General features: G+C 39.4%; 1 protein-coding gene across 2 annotated transcripts; it reads left to right on the top strand.

Annotated features, from left to right (window-relative positions):
- The first annotated feature begins 4,971 nt into the window (after positions 1 to 4,971).
- On the top strand, positions 4,972 to 12,633 carry LOC310860669 (tripartite motif-containing protein 16-like). Of its 2 annotated transcripts, none has more exons than XM_083767746.1 (7): positions 4,972 to 5,274; positions 6,133 to 6,510; positions 6,878 to 6,973; positions 7,282 to 7,515; positions 8,199 to 8,358; positions 11,875 to 11,925; positions 12,082 to 12,633. In XM_083767746.1, exons 1-7 carry the CDS (start codon positions 5,044 to 5,046, stop codon positions 12,597 to 12,599), a joined length of 1,668 nt encoding a protein of 555 aa, XP_083623872.1. In that variant the 5' UTR covers positions 4,972 to 5,043; the 3' UTR covers positions 12,600 to 12,633. The 2 variants fall into 2 exon arrangements, with proteins under 2 accessions (XP_083623872.1, XP_083623871.1); XM_083767745.1 differs by having other exon boundaries at positions 4,973 to 5,274; positions 11,866 to 11,925.
- Positions 12,634 to 13,218: the final 585 nt, after the last annotated feature.

The following is a 13,218-nucleotide window of genomic DNA, read 5'->3' on the forward strand; positions in this document are numbered from 1 at the left end:
AAATTGAATTAAACAGTTGATCAAAATAATTGATTGTCGCTTATGGTTTGTTTTTGGAGGCCCACTTTGCACTTTTGCAAGTGTCAACATTTTTTATTTTGTTTGAATTTGATTAGTCATATTTGTAACTGTATAAACATGGGAGACGTGGCATGTTAGCATACCTCTACTAAAATCAAAGGGATTATCTCATATGTATTTCACCCTGAGATACAAATCATTGTTTTCTATGGTGGATAAGCTATAAGATAAGCTTTTTGGAATCAGTGTTTTTGCTTATTTTACACAAGAGATGCTGCATTAGGTTATATGGGGACACAAATGGAACCGAATACTGAATGACCAGCTATAGGACTTGACACGTGCAGTCCAGCAGGGGGAGCCCTTGTCATTGAGATATAATAATGAGTACGAGCAGAGAGGATACTGATTGATTTGCAGCTTTATTAAACACATTATTAATATTTACATCTACAGACCTTTGTTCAGCATTCTTATATCAGCCTCAATCCACCGTCTTTTAATACAAAAACATACAGTATATAAAAACAACTGTCTCTCTCTCTCTAAGGGTGCTGTATTTACAACAAGAGTATAGGCTACATACACAGTGATTACAACATAAAAATATACAGTTTGCCTAATATGTATTCTTACCATCATGGTCTTGTATAGGCCAGTCCAATACTGTAGCCTACCATGTTGTCTCCACATACCACATATAGGCCTACAGTAGCTATACATGCCCTAGTAGGCTACAGTGATTACATTATAATGTACAGTTGACAGACCAGTCCATGACTGTAGCCCAGGGGTAGGCAACCTTAGGCACGGGTGCCAACATCGGCACAGGGGACGGTGATCACTGGCACACTGGCATTAGTGTGAGAGAGAGAAGGTTTTTCTTTTTAAATTAAATATTCCAAAAAAGTGTATAGTCAGTTAAATTGAGTCTATTCACATCTACAAATTACATGATAATTTACATCCTGCACATAATTGTACATTCATTCAAAGTCCTAACTCATGACTGGGGAGGGATTAGGTGGGTTATTGCTCTGAGCTGAATGATCATTACAAAGATCTTTCTAAGCTTGTTATGTATATCCTATATGGACAATCAAAATCAATTGGGAATATTTCATTTTGATGTCGTGTCATAATTCTGATTGTAGATCTCAATACAACACATAAGTGAATAACATGTAGAGACTAGTGAAGTCAAACCTGTTTTACTTCCTTGAATGACTCACACAGGGTTGTAAAGGTACACACGCGTATGTATCTGCACGTGCACACACACACACACACACACACACACACACACACACACACACACACACACACACACACACAAACACAAATCAGCTGTGACAAATAAAGAGACAAACAGATCAGACCACATCTGAGGTGTGAGTTCCCAGGCGAAAAATAAATATATTTATTCCATACTTAAGTACACTTTTAGCACAGAAAGTATGTTAAATATATGCTTGTAGTGTCTCTAATCATATTAATAGTACATTTTTGTTAAATATAATATAAGTGAACATAAATTAATTTGTGATTTAGCACATTTGTGATAAGTTTACTAAATGAGAAATATATTTCAAATAGTACTTAAATACATATAATCACAAATACATTTGTGATGATTATATTTTAAGTACTTTATCAATATATTCACAACAAGTTCTCCTGAACATGCATTTATTGTAAGATGTACTTTAATTATAATAATAAAAAATACATTTGTGATTATTATATTTTAAGCACTTTATCAATATATTCATAGCAAGTTCTACTGAACATGCATTTATTGTAAGATGTACTTTAATTATAATAATAAAAAATACATTTGTGATTATTATATTTTAAGTCCATTAGCAATATATTCATAGCAAGTTCTCCTGAATATGCATTTATTGTAAGATGTACTTTAATATAATAATTAAAAATACATTTGTGATTATTATATTTTAAGCACTTTATCAATATATTCATAGCAAGTTCTACTGAACATGCATTTATTGTAAGATGTACTTTAAATATAATAATTAAAAATACATTGGTGATTATTATATTTTAAGTCCATTAGCAATATATTCATAGCAAGTTCTCCTGAACATGCATTTATTGTAAGATGTACTTTAATATAATAATTAAAAATACATTTGTGATTATTATATTTTAAGTCCATTAGCAATATATTCATAGCAAGTTCTCCTGAATATGCATTTATTGTAAGATGTACTTTAATATAATAATTAAAAATACATTTGTGATTATTATAGTTTAAGTCCATTAGCAATATATTCATAGCGAGTTCTCCTGAACATGCATTTATTGTAAGATGTACTTTAATATAATAATTAAAAATATATTTGTAGATTGTATTTTTAAATGCACTCTTAGCATATTTTAAGTAAATATATTTGTAGATTGTATTTTTAATACATTATAAATACAATACAAGTCTAAACTTTCAGTATATTAAGTTTAAGTATATTAAGTACTAATGTGCTATAAATACTGCCAGGTGAAATGGGAGTGGCTAGAGGAAGTCCATTTCCCAGCATACACTGGGGCGCCAAGGACCGTGTGTTATTGTTCTTATTTGTGTTATTATTTGAATATTAGAATGTATACTGGAGTTATGTTATGGGTAATTGTGTTTAGGGTTTTGTTGTGGAGTTATTTGGTGATTTATGTTGTTTTATGTGATTTGTTAGTAAAACCATGAATCTAAATGTCTGTTGGTTTAGTCAGTCTCTCTCCCCTTTTCCCATTCATATGTATAGTAACATGGTTGCTACAATTAAGAGTTATATATGCAAATGTATACTTTTCCGAAGTATATATATAATATATATATACTTTGGAAAAGTATAAATTTGCATATATTTGCATATATATTATATATAATGCTTCAATTTTATTTGGAGTAAAAAAGTCATTAATTTGAAGTATACTTGTATTAGTTTCAAGTATACTATCAAATATATTTTAAGCGCATTAGTTTGTAATGTTATTATATTAACACATTGGTAGTATATTTTAAATGTATTTATTTAATACTTGATATGCACTTATAATACACTATAAAAATACACTATAAATATAATATAAGTATGCTTTTCACTCATCGGAAAAAGTATACTTGGGATACTGGAAGTATATTTTCAATTTAACACTATTTTTTGTCACAAAAGGGTTAAAAAGTATAGAAAAAATATATTTAAGATATGTTTAAGTAGATCTGATAGTGTATTCGAGATAACAAAGTATATTTTAAGCACATTAGTTCATAATGTCATTATATTAACACATTGGTAGTATATTTTAAATGCATTTATTTAATACTTGATATACACTTGATATATTCGAAAATACACTATAAATATAATATAAGTATGCTTTTCAAAAGTATACTTGGGATACTGGAAGTATATTTTCAATTTAACACTATTTTTTTGGTCACAAAAGGGTTAAAAAGTATAGAAAAAATATATTTAAGATATGTTTTAGCACATCTTAAGTGCAACTTAAGTATAAAAAGTACAACTTAAGTAGTTTCAAAATAGCACAATTTAAATTCAAATAGTTTCAAGTACAAATAAGTACATTTAGTATACTTTAAAAAAGTATACTAAATATATTTATTTTTCGCCTGGGTTAATTGGGTTTAATACCACTTAATGATCCTGTGATATGGTCTGTCTGTCTGTCTGTCTGTCTGTCTGTCTGTCAGTGTAAATACCAGGAGTCAGATTTAACCCGTTGAACATACCAGTCACCTGAGGACACGCCCACTGACCAGTCCTATATACACATACAGTATATACATTATACAGTACCTCAGCATATCACTGCAACTCAAGTATGCAATTATTGACCAACCTCATCCCTGCCCCCCCCACCCCTCTCTTCTCCCTCTCTCTCACTCTCTCTCACGTACACATTGACGCAACACACACACATGACCACAACTGTACCATACAGTAAGCCTACTGTGAAAGTAAAGGAGAAAACAAACATGTGTGTTTCTTCTTTTTTTTGTTGATACATCACTGTTGTGGCTGACTCACTGGAACAGGAAGTAGTCTTCTGAGTGTAGGGATTTATGAGGCTAAACTATTACATGTTAAGCTTACTAAACAATACATATTAGTGTTCCTAAACAAGGAGTTATTTCAGACAGCATTTAGTGACGCTTTTCTATTCTTAAAAGATTATATTAAAATATTGTATTTTTATTGTTCCTATTCTCATTCATTAAGGCCTAAAGCATATTATATGATGTGTTGTGCAAATAGTCAATAAAAACAATTATAAAACACCCTCCGTCTGACAACTATATAATGTGACTCTCATTCTATGTCAAGAGAACAAGAGAAAGTTGTTTTCTTTGCTCTCCTCCCCATTGTGGTGTGTGTGTGTGTGTGTGTGTGTGTGTGTGTGTGTGTGTGTGTGTGTGTGTGTGTGTGTGCACGTCGCATGTGTGCGTGTGTGTGTCGTGAGTGTGCTTGTAGCGCGTGCCGTGTGTGTAAGTCTGTAAGAGAGAGAGAGTGCACGCTCTCATCCCCTCCCTCTCTCTCTCCTTCCCATTAACTTTCCCTCCCTCCCTCTATCTCTCCCTCTCTCCCTCTCTCTCTCTCTCTCTCTCTCTCTCTCTCTCTCTGAATACAAGGCTGTGACAACAATGACCAGAGACATTGTATGAGAGACAACACTATAAACCTGACATGACAATAACACCAGGATAGACTAGGGGACTAACATGAACAGATAACTAACAAAGAAGCTGACATTATGTAATGCAATATGTATGTTGTGAACTTATCTGTGCTACACATTCATACACTGTCTCTTTAAAACCCCTGCTGCCTGCAAATATCCAGGAAGTCTCACCACTCCCAGTTCACTTCACTTCAGAAGAAATGAAACTCAGAGCTGTGTTTTCTCTCTCTCCCCGTCTGTTTTCAGAGTAAACCAAAGTGTTGTGTGTTTAATTCTCTCGGTGTGAATGTGTTTGTCAGTGAAATGTCAGAACAACAACAGGGATGTGAGCTGGACCAGGACCAGTTCTGCTGTCCTATCTGTCTGGACATTCTGAAGGAACCAGTGGCTCTAAACTGTGGACACAGTTACTGTAGCAGCTGTATCGAGGGTTACTGGGACCAGTATGATGACACTGGAGTCTACTGCTGTCCCCAGTGCAGAGAGAGCTTCAGTCCTAGACCGGTTCTGAGAAAGAACACCTTGCTGGCTGAGGTGAGATGACCTTACAAGTTACACTTAACCACACATGAAACTACATGTGGGGTCTGGGGAGCCCCAGGGGTCCGTGAGGCAGTTGAAGGCCATCCATAAAAACGTGTTAATAGTGCATCACAGTCTGTTTAACCACTGTAAACCTATACATCAGCTATTTGAACATTGCAGATCTACAAGCTCACAACGCATATCTGAACATGATATGCAATATCTTTGTTGAAACATTTTGAAACATAAATCTTCTATGGGGGTCCCTGGCAAAAGTATTTTGAGGTGGGACGGGAGTCCGTGGACAAATGCATATTCATTTGAGAACCACTGGTACGTACTTTATTCTGTCATTTTGTTGACTAGGGTAATATACTCTGATCTTTGACTTTGTTAGTCACTGCACTGGTTAATCAGTAAACCATAGTGCCCCTATTCCTGGCTTGTAAATGGTGCATTTATATAGCGCCTTTATCCAAGGCGCTTTACAGAGATTGTGCATTACATTCACCGATTCACACACACATTCACACACTGATGCCGGAGGAAACCATGCAAAGGCACCAACCTGCACATCGGGAGCAATTTGGGGTTCAGAGTCTTGCTCAAGGACACTTCGACACTCTGGGGGATCCCGGATTCGAACTAGGAACCTTGTGGTCGCCCCGGCTTGTCTTTCATTTAGGGCAAACATAATGGTCCTAGTGGTTAAGAGTGTACTGTAAATGCTTACATTGTAGGCTACATTTTCTAACCTTTTAAAATAATGTTGCAATGCGTTTATCACCATGAAGCTCACAATGACTGTGTTGAATGTCTCCTCAGTGAGTGACCTCTGACCTCCCCTCCTCTTCTCTTTACTTCCAGCTGGTTATGAAGCTGAGCAGTACAGGAGCTCAGCAGTCTCCTGCTGCCTCCGCTGCTCCGCTGTACGCCGCTCCAGCAGACGTGGCCTGTGATTTCTGCACCGGAGCCAGACGTCGCAAAGCTCTCATGTCTTGTCTGGCGTGTCTGGCCTCTTACTGTGAGACTCACCTCCAGCCTCACTACAATGTTCCTGTGTTGAAGAAGCACAAGCTGGTCCCAGCCACCGACAAACTGCAGGAGAAGATGTGCTCCAGTCATAACAAGCTGATGGAGGTGTTCTGTCGCACAGACCAACAGTCTATCTGCTATCTGTGCACCATGGATGAACACAAGGGCCATGACACGGTGTCAGCTGCTGCAGAGAAGGCAGAGAAACAGGTAGCACCACCATCACTAGAAGACAAATCATGAGATGGATCATGTTTTAAAGATGGAAGCAAGACTAAATATAGTCTTGAGTTAGTTAGTTCTCAAACACATGGACCCCCATCTGAAAATGTTTTGGGCCAGGCACCCCCAGAAAAGAAGAAAGTAAATCAAAATAAAATATTTTTAGAAATGTTAAAAGCAGATTAACAAGCTCGCAGCAGGGCACAAAGCGAATTTTAGGATGAAGTACACACATTTTTGAACCAAAAAAGAATCATATTTCATGTCTCCTGATTGGATGGAATTGGTGTCCCGACATGAAAAAGTCCACAATAATGTTTACAAACCAAACTGTCTCTCTTCCTGCTTCTTGCAGAAACAGCTGGTGACAAGTCAGGAGGAAGTCCAGCAGAAGATCCAGGAGAAAAAGAAGGAGCTGAAAGACCTGAGACAGGTCTTGGAGGCCCTGAACGTGAGTGGTTCTCAAAACTCTTTAATATCAAGGACCCTAAAATGAGATGTATTTGGCCGCTGACCGGACCCCCATTTCAGAATACTTTGTTCCAGGGACCTCCAGAAGCAAAGGTTTAAGTTCAAAATGTTTGCTATACAAATATATTGGAATATTTACACACTTTCGAAAATAGCAGATCTACAAGCTCATATTGCGGCACCAGGTGACATGATATGAGCTTGAAAACAGCCAACCTATAAAGTGTGTGCGTGTGCGTGTGCGTGTGCGTGTGTGTGTGTGTGTGTGTGTGTGTGCTTGCTAAGCAGAGGTCTGCAGATGCAGCAGTGGAGGCCAGTGACAGGATCTTCAGTGAGATGATGGTCTCCATTGAGAGAAGACGTGGTGAGCTCAAACAACTGATCAGAGATCAGCAGCAGAATGCAGTGGCTCAGACTGAGGCTCTCCTGAGACAGCAGGAACAGACCCTGGAGCAGCTGGAGAGGAGACATGCTGAGCTGGAGGAGCTGTCCAACACTGAGGACATCATCACATTCATTCAGGTTCCACACGTGGCTTTTTGACACTTTGGTTTTGAAAGAACAAATCGGCTTCATATTTCATCCCATTCCATCAAGTGATTACATTACGTTGTAATTTAATGTATTACATTATAGTAGATTACATGACATGGCATAACATGACATTATTCATGCTGGTATTTAATAATAATAGTATAGTTATACAGTAGTTGAAAGAATAACATTATTAGTACATAATCGCCTAATCACAATCATTTTAGATAATCACAATAAGGGCATAATTGTTTCCATTTTGAAAAGAAAATTCAAACATTTTCCAAAACTAGCAGACCTAAATGATCAGCATAAAGAAAAAAACAGGTGTGCTTCCTCTGGAGACTGCCCTTTGTTTAAGGCAGTGGGAGCTCAGCTTTACAATAACTTATAACTCATAAACCAACTAAATGGAAAAAGCAGCACTCCAAAACAAAAGATGCAAGACTGATGTTTATTTGAGAACGCTGACGCGTTTCGGCAGAGCCTTCTTCATCACGTTTTAGTCTGCTCTGAAGAAGGCTCTGCCGAAACACGTCAGCGTTCTCAAATAAACAACAAGGACATCAGCTCAACTCTACAATATTGTGATCAATGCAGTGATCTATTGATCATCATTGATCATCCCTGTCTAAAGTGGTTTACTGGTCTCTCTGCTTGTCTCTCTCCAGAGTTTCCAGTCTCTCTCCAGTTCCACTGGATCTCCAGTCTCACCCAGTGTGGTCGTCGGTCCTCTGAGGTCCTTCACAGATGTGACTGATGTCGTGTCTGGTCTGAGAGACCAACTGGACAACATCCTGACGACAACTTGGCCACAGATATCAAACCAAGGTGAGATTTAAAAGTGTTAATTGTTTTTCATAGTAAACATGGATGGATGAAGCCAGAAGGCAACTGGAGATGTTTGAACTAGAAACAGACCGATGGTACACAGTAGGCTGTCTGTCAGATTGGACAGTAAAATAAGCAATAATATTACTCAAAGGAGAGATGAGATTTAAATGGGGTTTATAATTCTTCTAAGCACCCTCTACTGAGTCAAAAATAGCATACAAAAATGGTTGAACTTTTTTTTACCCCTCCCTCCTGGTTACTATACTTTGGTCCGACGGAGCATTGGTCCGATCGACAACCTACCTCAAACCCTCACCCTAACCCTAACCTCCCCCGGGGCAGACACCTAAACCTAACCGCAACCCTCTCCCGACCCCCAGCGCACCTCGGACCAATACTCCTTCGGAGCAATGGTCCGTCGGATCATAGTATGCCTCCCCTCCCTCCCCCCAGAGTTCCCGCTCTGAAAGAGCCACAACCCCGGTATCTTGTACCATTAACAAAGATACATTGAAATAAAAGGCACATAGGGCTGGACTGGGACAAAAATTCGGCCCGGGCATTTTCGCGTGAATTAATTTGTCCCAGAACGGCCCACCAAAACCAGCACGCAGATAGCAGAAACTCTACCGCCCGCTCCGTCGAGGCACACACAAACAAACAAGCCCTAATACCACCACTTTTACAGAACAACATAAATGATACAAACCAACAGACAACTACACAACCCTTTGTAGAGGGTTTATTTGTCACTCACTGATATACAGGAAATGATCATGATGGCACTGGCAGAATGGCAGCACGCCCGGACCTTTCCTGGTGGCCTATTGGCCTGCCTGCCTGTCAAAAAAAAGAAGTTTATTTTTATTTTTATTTTTTAAATCATGGCGGCCCCCTACGGTTGCGGCCCACCGGGAAAATGCCCTGCATACAAATATACACATTCAAAAATAGATGAAAATGTATCAAATATTGGACACAACAGTACATTTCTAAGGGTTCAATGGATTTTATAAAGGTGGAAGTATGTCTATAGAGCGTTCCAGAAATAATTCCCCATTCATTTTCCCATAGACATTTCAAAAAGTATTTATTTAAAGACCTTAAAAGCCTCGTACAAAGCCAACAGCCAAGTTGACAAATCATGACAATAAACATATTTTTGGGACGAACAAATAATTAGAAAGAAGGAAAACAACAATAAAAGTGTTGTACCCTGCCCTTTTTTCGTCTTTCAAATGTTCTGCTCCGCCCAAAGAATGTGTTTATTGTCATGATTTGTCAACTGGGCTGTTGGCTTTGTCCGAGGCTTTAAAGGTCCCCTTTTGGTGTTTTAACTATTGAAAAATAGCAGATCTTCAAGCTATGAGCTTGTAGGTCTACTATTTTTGAAAATTTGTGAAAATGTTCCTCAAATCTTTGGATCTATATTGTTACAGACTTACAGAGAGAACATTTTAACTCATATCTTTGCTTCTGTGGGGTCTGTAGATCTGCTGTTTTTGAAAGGTTCTCAGTGTCAATTATCTAATGTAATCCTGGGCACTATACACTCCGTCTGCCAATCTGGGGAGAGCAACGGACTGACTGACCTCATGCTTCCTTCAATGCATGAGGAGTCCCAAGCCGCTTTTCTTTTTCACCTGACAGGGGAGAGTTTGCCCGCGGTTGGACGTAGCGCGAGGAAGATACACCTTATTTCAACCAGGGAGAGGCAGTATAGAGACCATGATTCACAGGGAGAACATGTGAGGGTTCCTACCTACCGTAGGGGACACGGGGAGAACATGTGAGGGTTCCTACCTACGCTAGGGGACACGGGGTGAACATGTGAGGGTACCTACCTACCCTAGGGGACACGGGGAGAACATGTGAGGGTTCCTACCTACCCTAGGGGACACAGGGAGAACATGTGAGGGTACCTACCTACCCTAGGGGACACAGGGAGAACATGTGAGGGTACCTACCTACCCTAGGGGACACAGGGAGAACATGTGAGGGTACCTACCTACCCTAGGGGACACGGGGAGAACATGTGAGGGTTCCTACCTACCCTAGGGGACACAGGGAGAACATGTGAGGGTAACTACTCTATAGGGGACAGAGGGAGAACATGTGAGGGTGCCTACCCTAGGGGACACGGGGAGAACATGTGAGGGTACCTACCTACCCTAGGGGACACAGGGAGAACATGTGAGGGTACCTACCTACCCTAGGGGACACAGGGAGAACATGTGAGGGTACCTACCTACCCTAGGGGACACAGGGAGAACATGTGAGGGTACCTACCTACCCTAGGGGACACAGGGAGAACATGTGAGGGTACCTACCCTAGAGAACATGTGAGGGAACCTACCCTAGAGAACATGTGAGGGTACCTACCCTAGAGAACATGTGAGGGTACCTACCCTAGAGAACATGTGAGGGTACCTACCCTAGAGAACATGTGAGGGTACCTACCCTAGAGAACATGTGAGGGTACCTACCCTAGAGAACATGTGAGGGTACCTACCCTAGAGAACATGTGACCGCGTGAACCCGCTTTGGATACAATGATAAATCCTGGTGTTTATGGTGCTCTGGTGACGGCTACGGGTTCAGACACAACAGTGTTGACACTACAGTGTTGACTGTGAACGTGTAACCGCTTTTGGTGTTTTAAAGCATTCTGTTATACTTTAGCTATTGAAAAATAGCAGATCTACAAGCTCATAGCGCGGGACCGAGTGCTATGAGCTTGTAGGTCTGCTATTTTTGAAGAATCGTGAAAATGTGTCGCAAATCTATGAATAAATGTTCTTTCAGAGTGAAAGTTTTTAACTTAAATCTTTGCTTCTGGAGGATCCCTGGAACAGATGGGGGGCCGGCGGCCAATTACATATAATATTGGGGGTCGTTGACATGAAACTATTTGAGAACCAGTGACATAGAAACATGGGTTTTTCAAGAAAACTGTCAGGATTTTGAAGACATTTGTAGAATCGTCCTCAGGTCTAAATGGGTTAAAATGCAATATCGATATCGGTAATAATCGGTAATAATATATCGGTTTCAGCAGATATTCTATTTTATGATAATTACGTTGAGAAATAAATACAAAAAGCCTGAAAGAGCCTTTTGTTATTATGATGAAGGCTGAATGCAAAGATGATGCAAAGCTGACACATTGAAGTTGAGTGGGGTTCGACTTCCAGATGCAAAGATACAAAACTACAACTGTGTGTGTGTGTGTGTGTGTGTGTGTGTGTGTGTGTGTGTGTGTGTGTGTGTGTGTGTGTGTGTGTCCACATCAACCTGTGAATGTTATTGTTATCGTTATTTTATTTATTTAATGATCTTAAGGAGTTCTCTCTCCTGATTGGTTGAAGGTTGTAACCCCTGAAAATGTATTTTCTGTTTACTAAAGCAATGTTTACTATCGAGCTATAATAGTTTCAACGTTTTGTAACTTCAGTTGAATCCATCCTTCAGTATTAGACGTTTACTGTTTTCTTGTGTCTCCAGTGTGTGCAGTTGATGTTTTACATCCAGCGGAGCCTCAGACCAGAAAGGACTTCTTACAATGTGAGTCCATGTTGAATGTTGTTTCTGAACGTTGACGTTTCAACCTGACATGTTATTTGAAGCTCGGTCTAATGAGTTTGATCTGAGAGAATTATTAACTCTAAACACAATGAGGTTCATGAGGTTTTGATTTTCTGTTGTCGTGTGTTCTCACAGATTCCTGTCCTCTGTCTCTGGACATGAACACAATACACAAAGAGCTCTCCCTGTCAGAGGAGAAGAGGAAGGTGACTAGAACACAACAACAACAACCTTACCCTGATAATGCAGAGAGATTTGTAGGGGACTATCCTCAGGTGTTGTGTACAGAGGGTCTGTCTGAACGTCGTTACTGGGAAGTAGAGAGGAGTGGTAGAGCGGCTGATATAGCAGTCTGTTATAAAGACACCGACAGACGAAACCGCTTTGGATTCAATGATACATCCTGGTGTTTATGGTGCTCTGATAACTCCTACGGGTTCAGCCACAACAGTGTTCACACTACAGTGTCAGGGCCTGTCTCCTCCAGATTGGGGGTGTATCTGGATCACAAGGCAGGCACCCTGTCCTTCTACAGTGTTTCTGACACAATGACCCTCCTCCACACAGTTCAAACCACGTTCACACAACCTCTCTATCCAGGGATATGGCTTTGGCAATCTGGAGATACAGCAGAGCTGTGTAAGACATGGTAGACATGTTAAGGATACTGATGACGATATTCAGTTGAACACTTAGTTTTCTTCATTTTGATTGTGTTGTTCACTTCTAGATGAATCATGATCAATCAACCAATTGATTGTGTTCTGCTCATTGCATTTCTTTGCAGATCAATGGTTATTCAGTACGTCTGTTATCTTGTTCATGTTACTACAGAGCCCTCTGTCAGGCTGTGGAGCCTTTTATGCCTCATTGTGAGCTTGTAGATCGGCTATTTTCAAATGTATATACAGTAGGGCTGAAGTGGTTAACCCATTCTGGACAGGAACCCCTTTTGGTGTTTTAACTAAGCATTATGTTATACTTAAGCTTTTGAAAAATAGCAGATCTACAAGCTCATAGCGGGCCACAGAGTGGCGCGCTACGAGCTTGTAGGTCTGCTATTTTTGAAAAATCGTAAAAAATGCGGTACAAATCTTTTTTTTTTCCGACGTCGGGCCTAAATGGGTTGTATGGTTTGTAATAATAATCTAAATCTACAAAGTAACTAGTAGTAAAAAGGTTTCAAATAATGGTGTAGTAAAAGTACATAATTTGGATCTGATATGTAGTGGAGCATAAGTAATAGTGTTGGAAATTGAAAATACTCAAGTT

The sequence above is a fragment of the Protomyctophum parallelum genome (genome assembly GCF_964188405.1).
Source record: "Protomyctophum parallelum genome assembly, chromosome: 6".
NCBI lineage: Eukaryota > Metazoa > Chordata > Actinopteri > Myctophiformes > Myctophidae > Protomyctophum > Protomyctophum parallelum.

What these genes read in the sequence shown, in the direction of transcription:
- LOC310860669 (XM_083767745.1), top strand. Translation starts at nt 5,044, where the DNA reads ATGTCAGAACAACAACAGGGATGTGAGCTGGACCAGGACCAGTTCTGC. An exon ending in ACATCATCACATTCATTCAG is followed by an intron (nt 7,516 to 8,198) that starts GTTCCACACGTG and finishes GTCTCTCTCCAG; the next exon opens with AGTTTCCAGTCTCTCTCCAG. An exon ending in CAGAAAGGACTTCTTACAAT is followed by an intron (nt 11,926 to 12,081) that starts GTGAGTCCATGT and finishes GTGTTCTCACAG; the next exon opens with ATTCCTGTCCTCTGTCTCTG.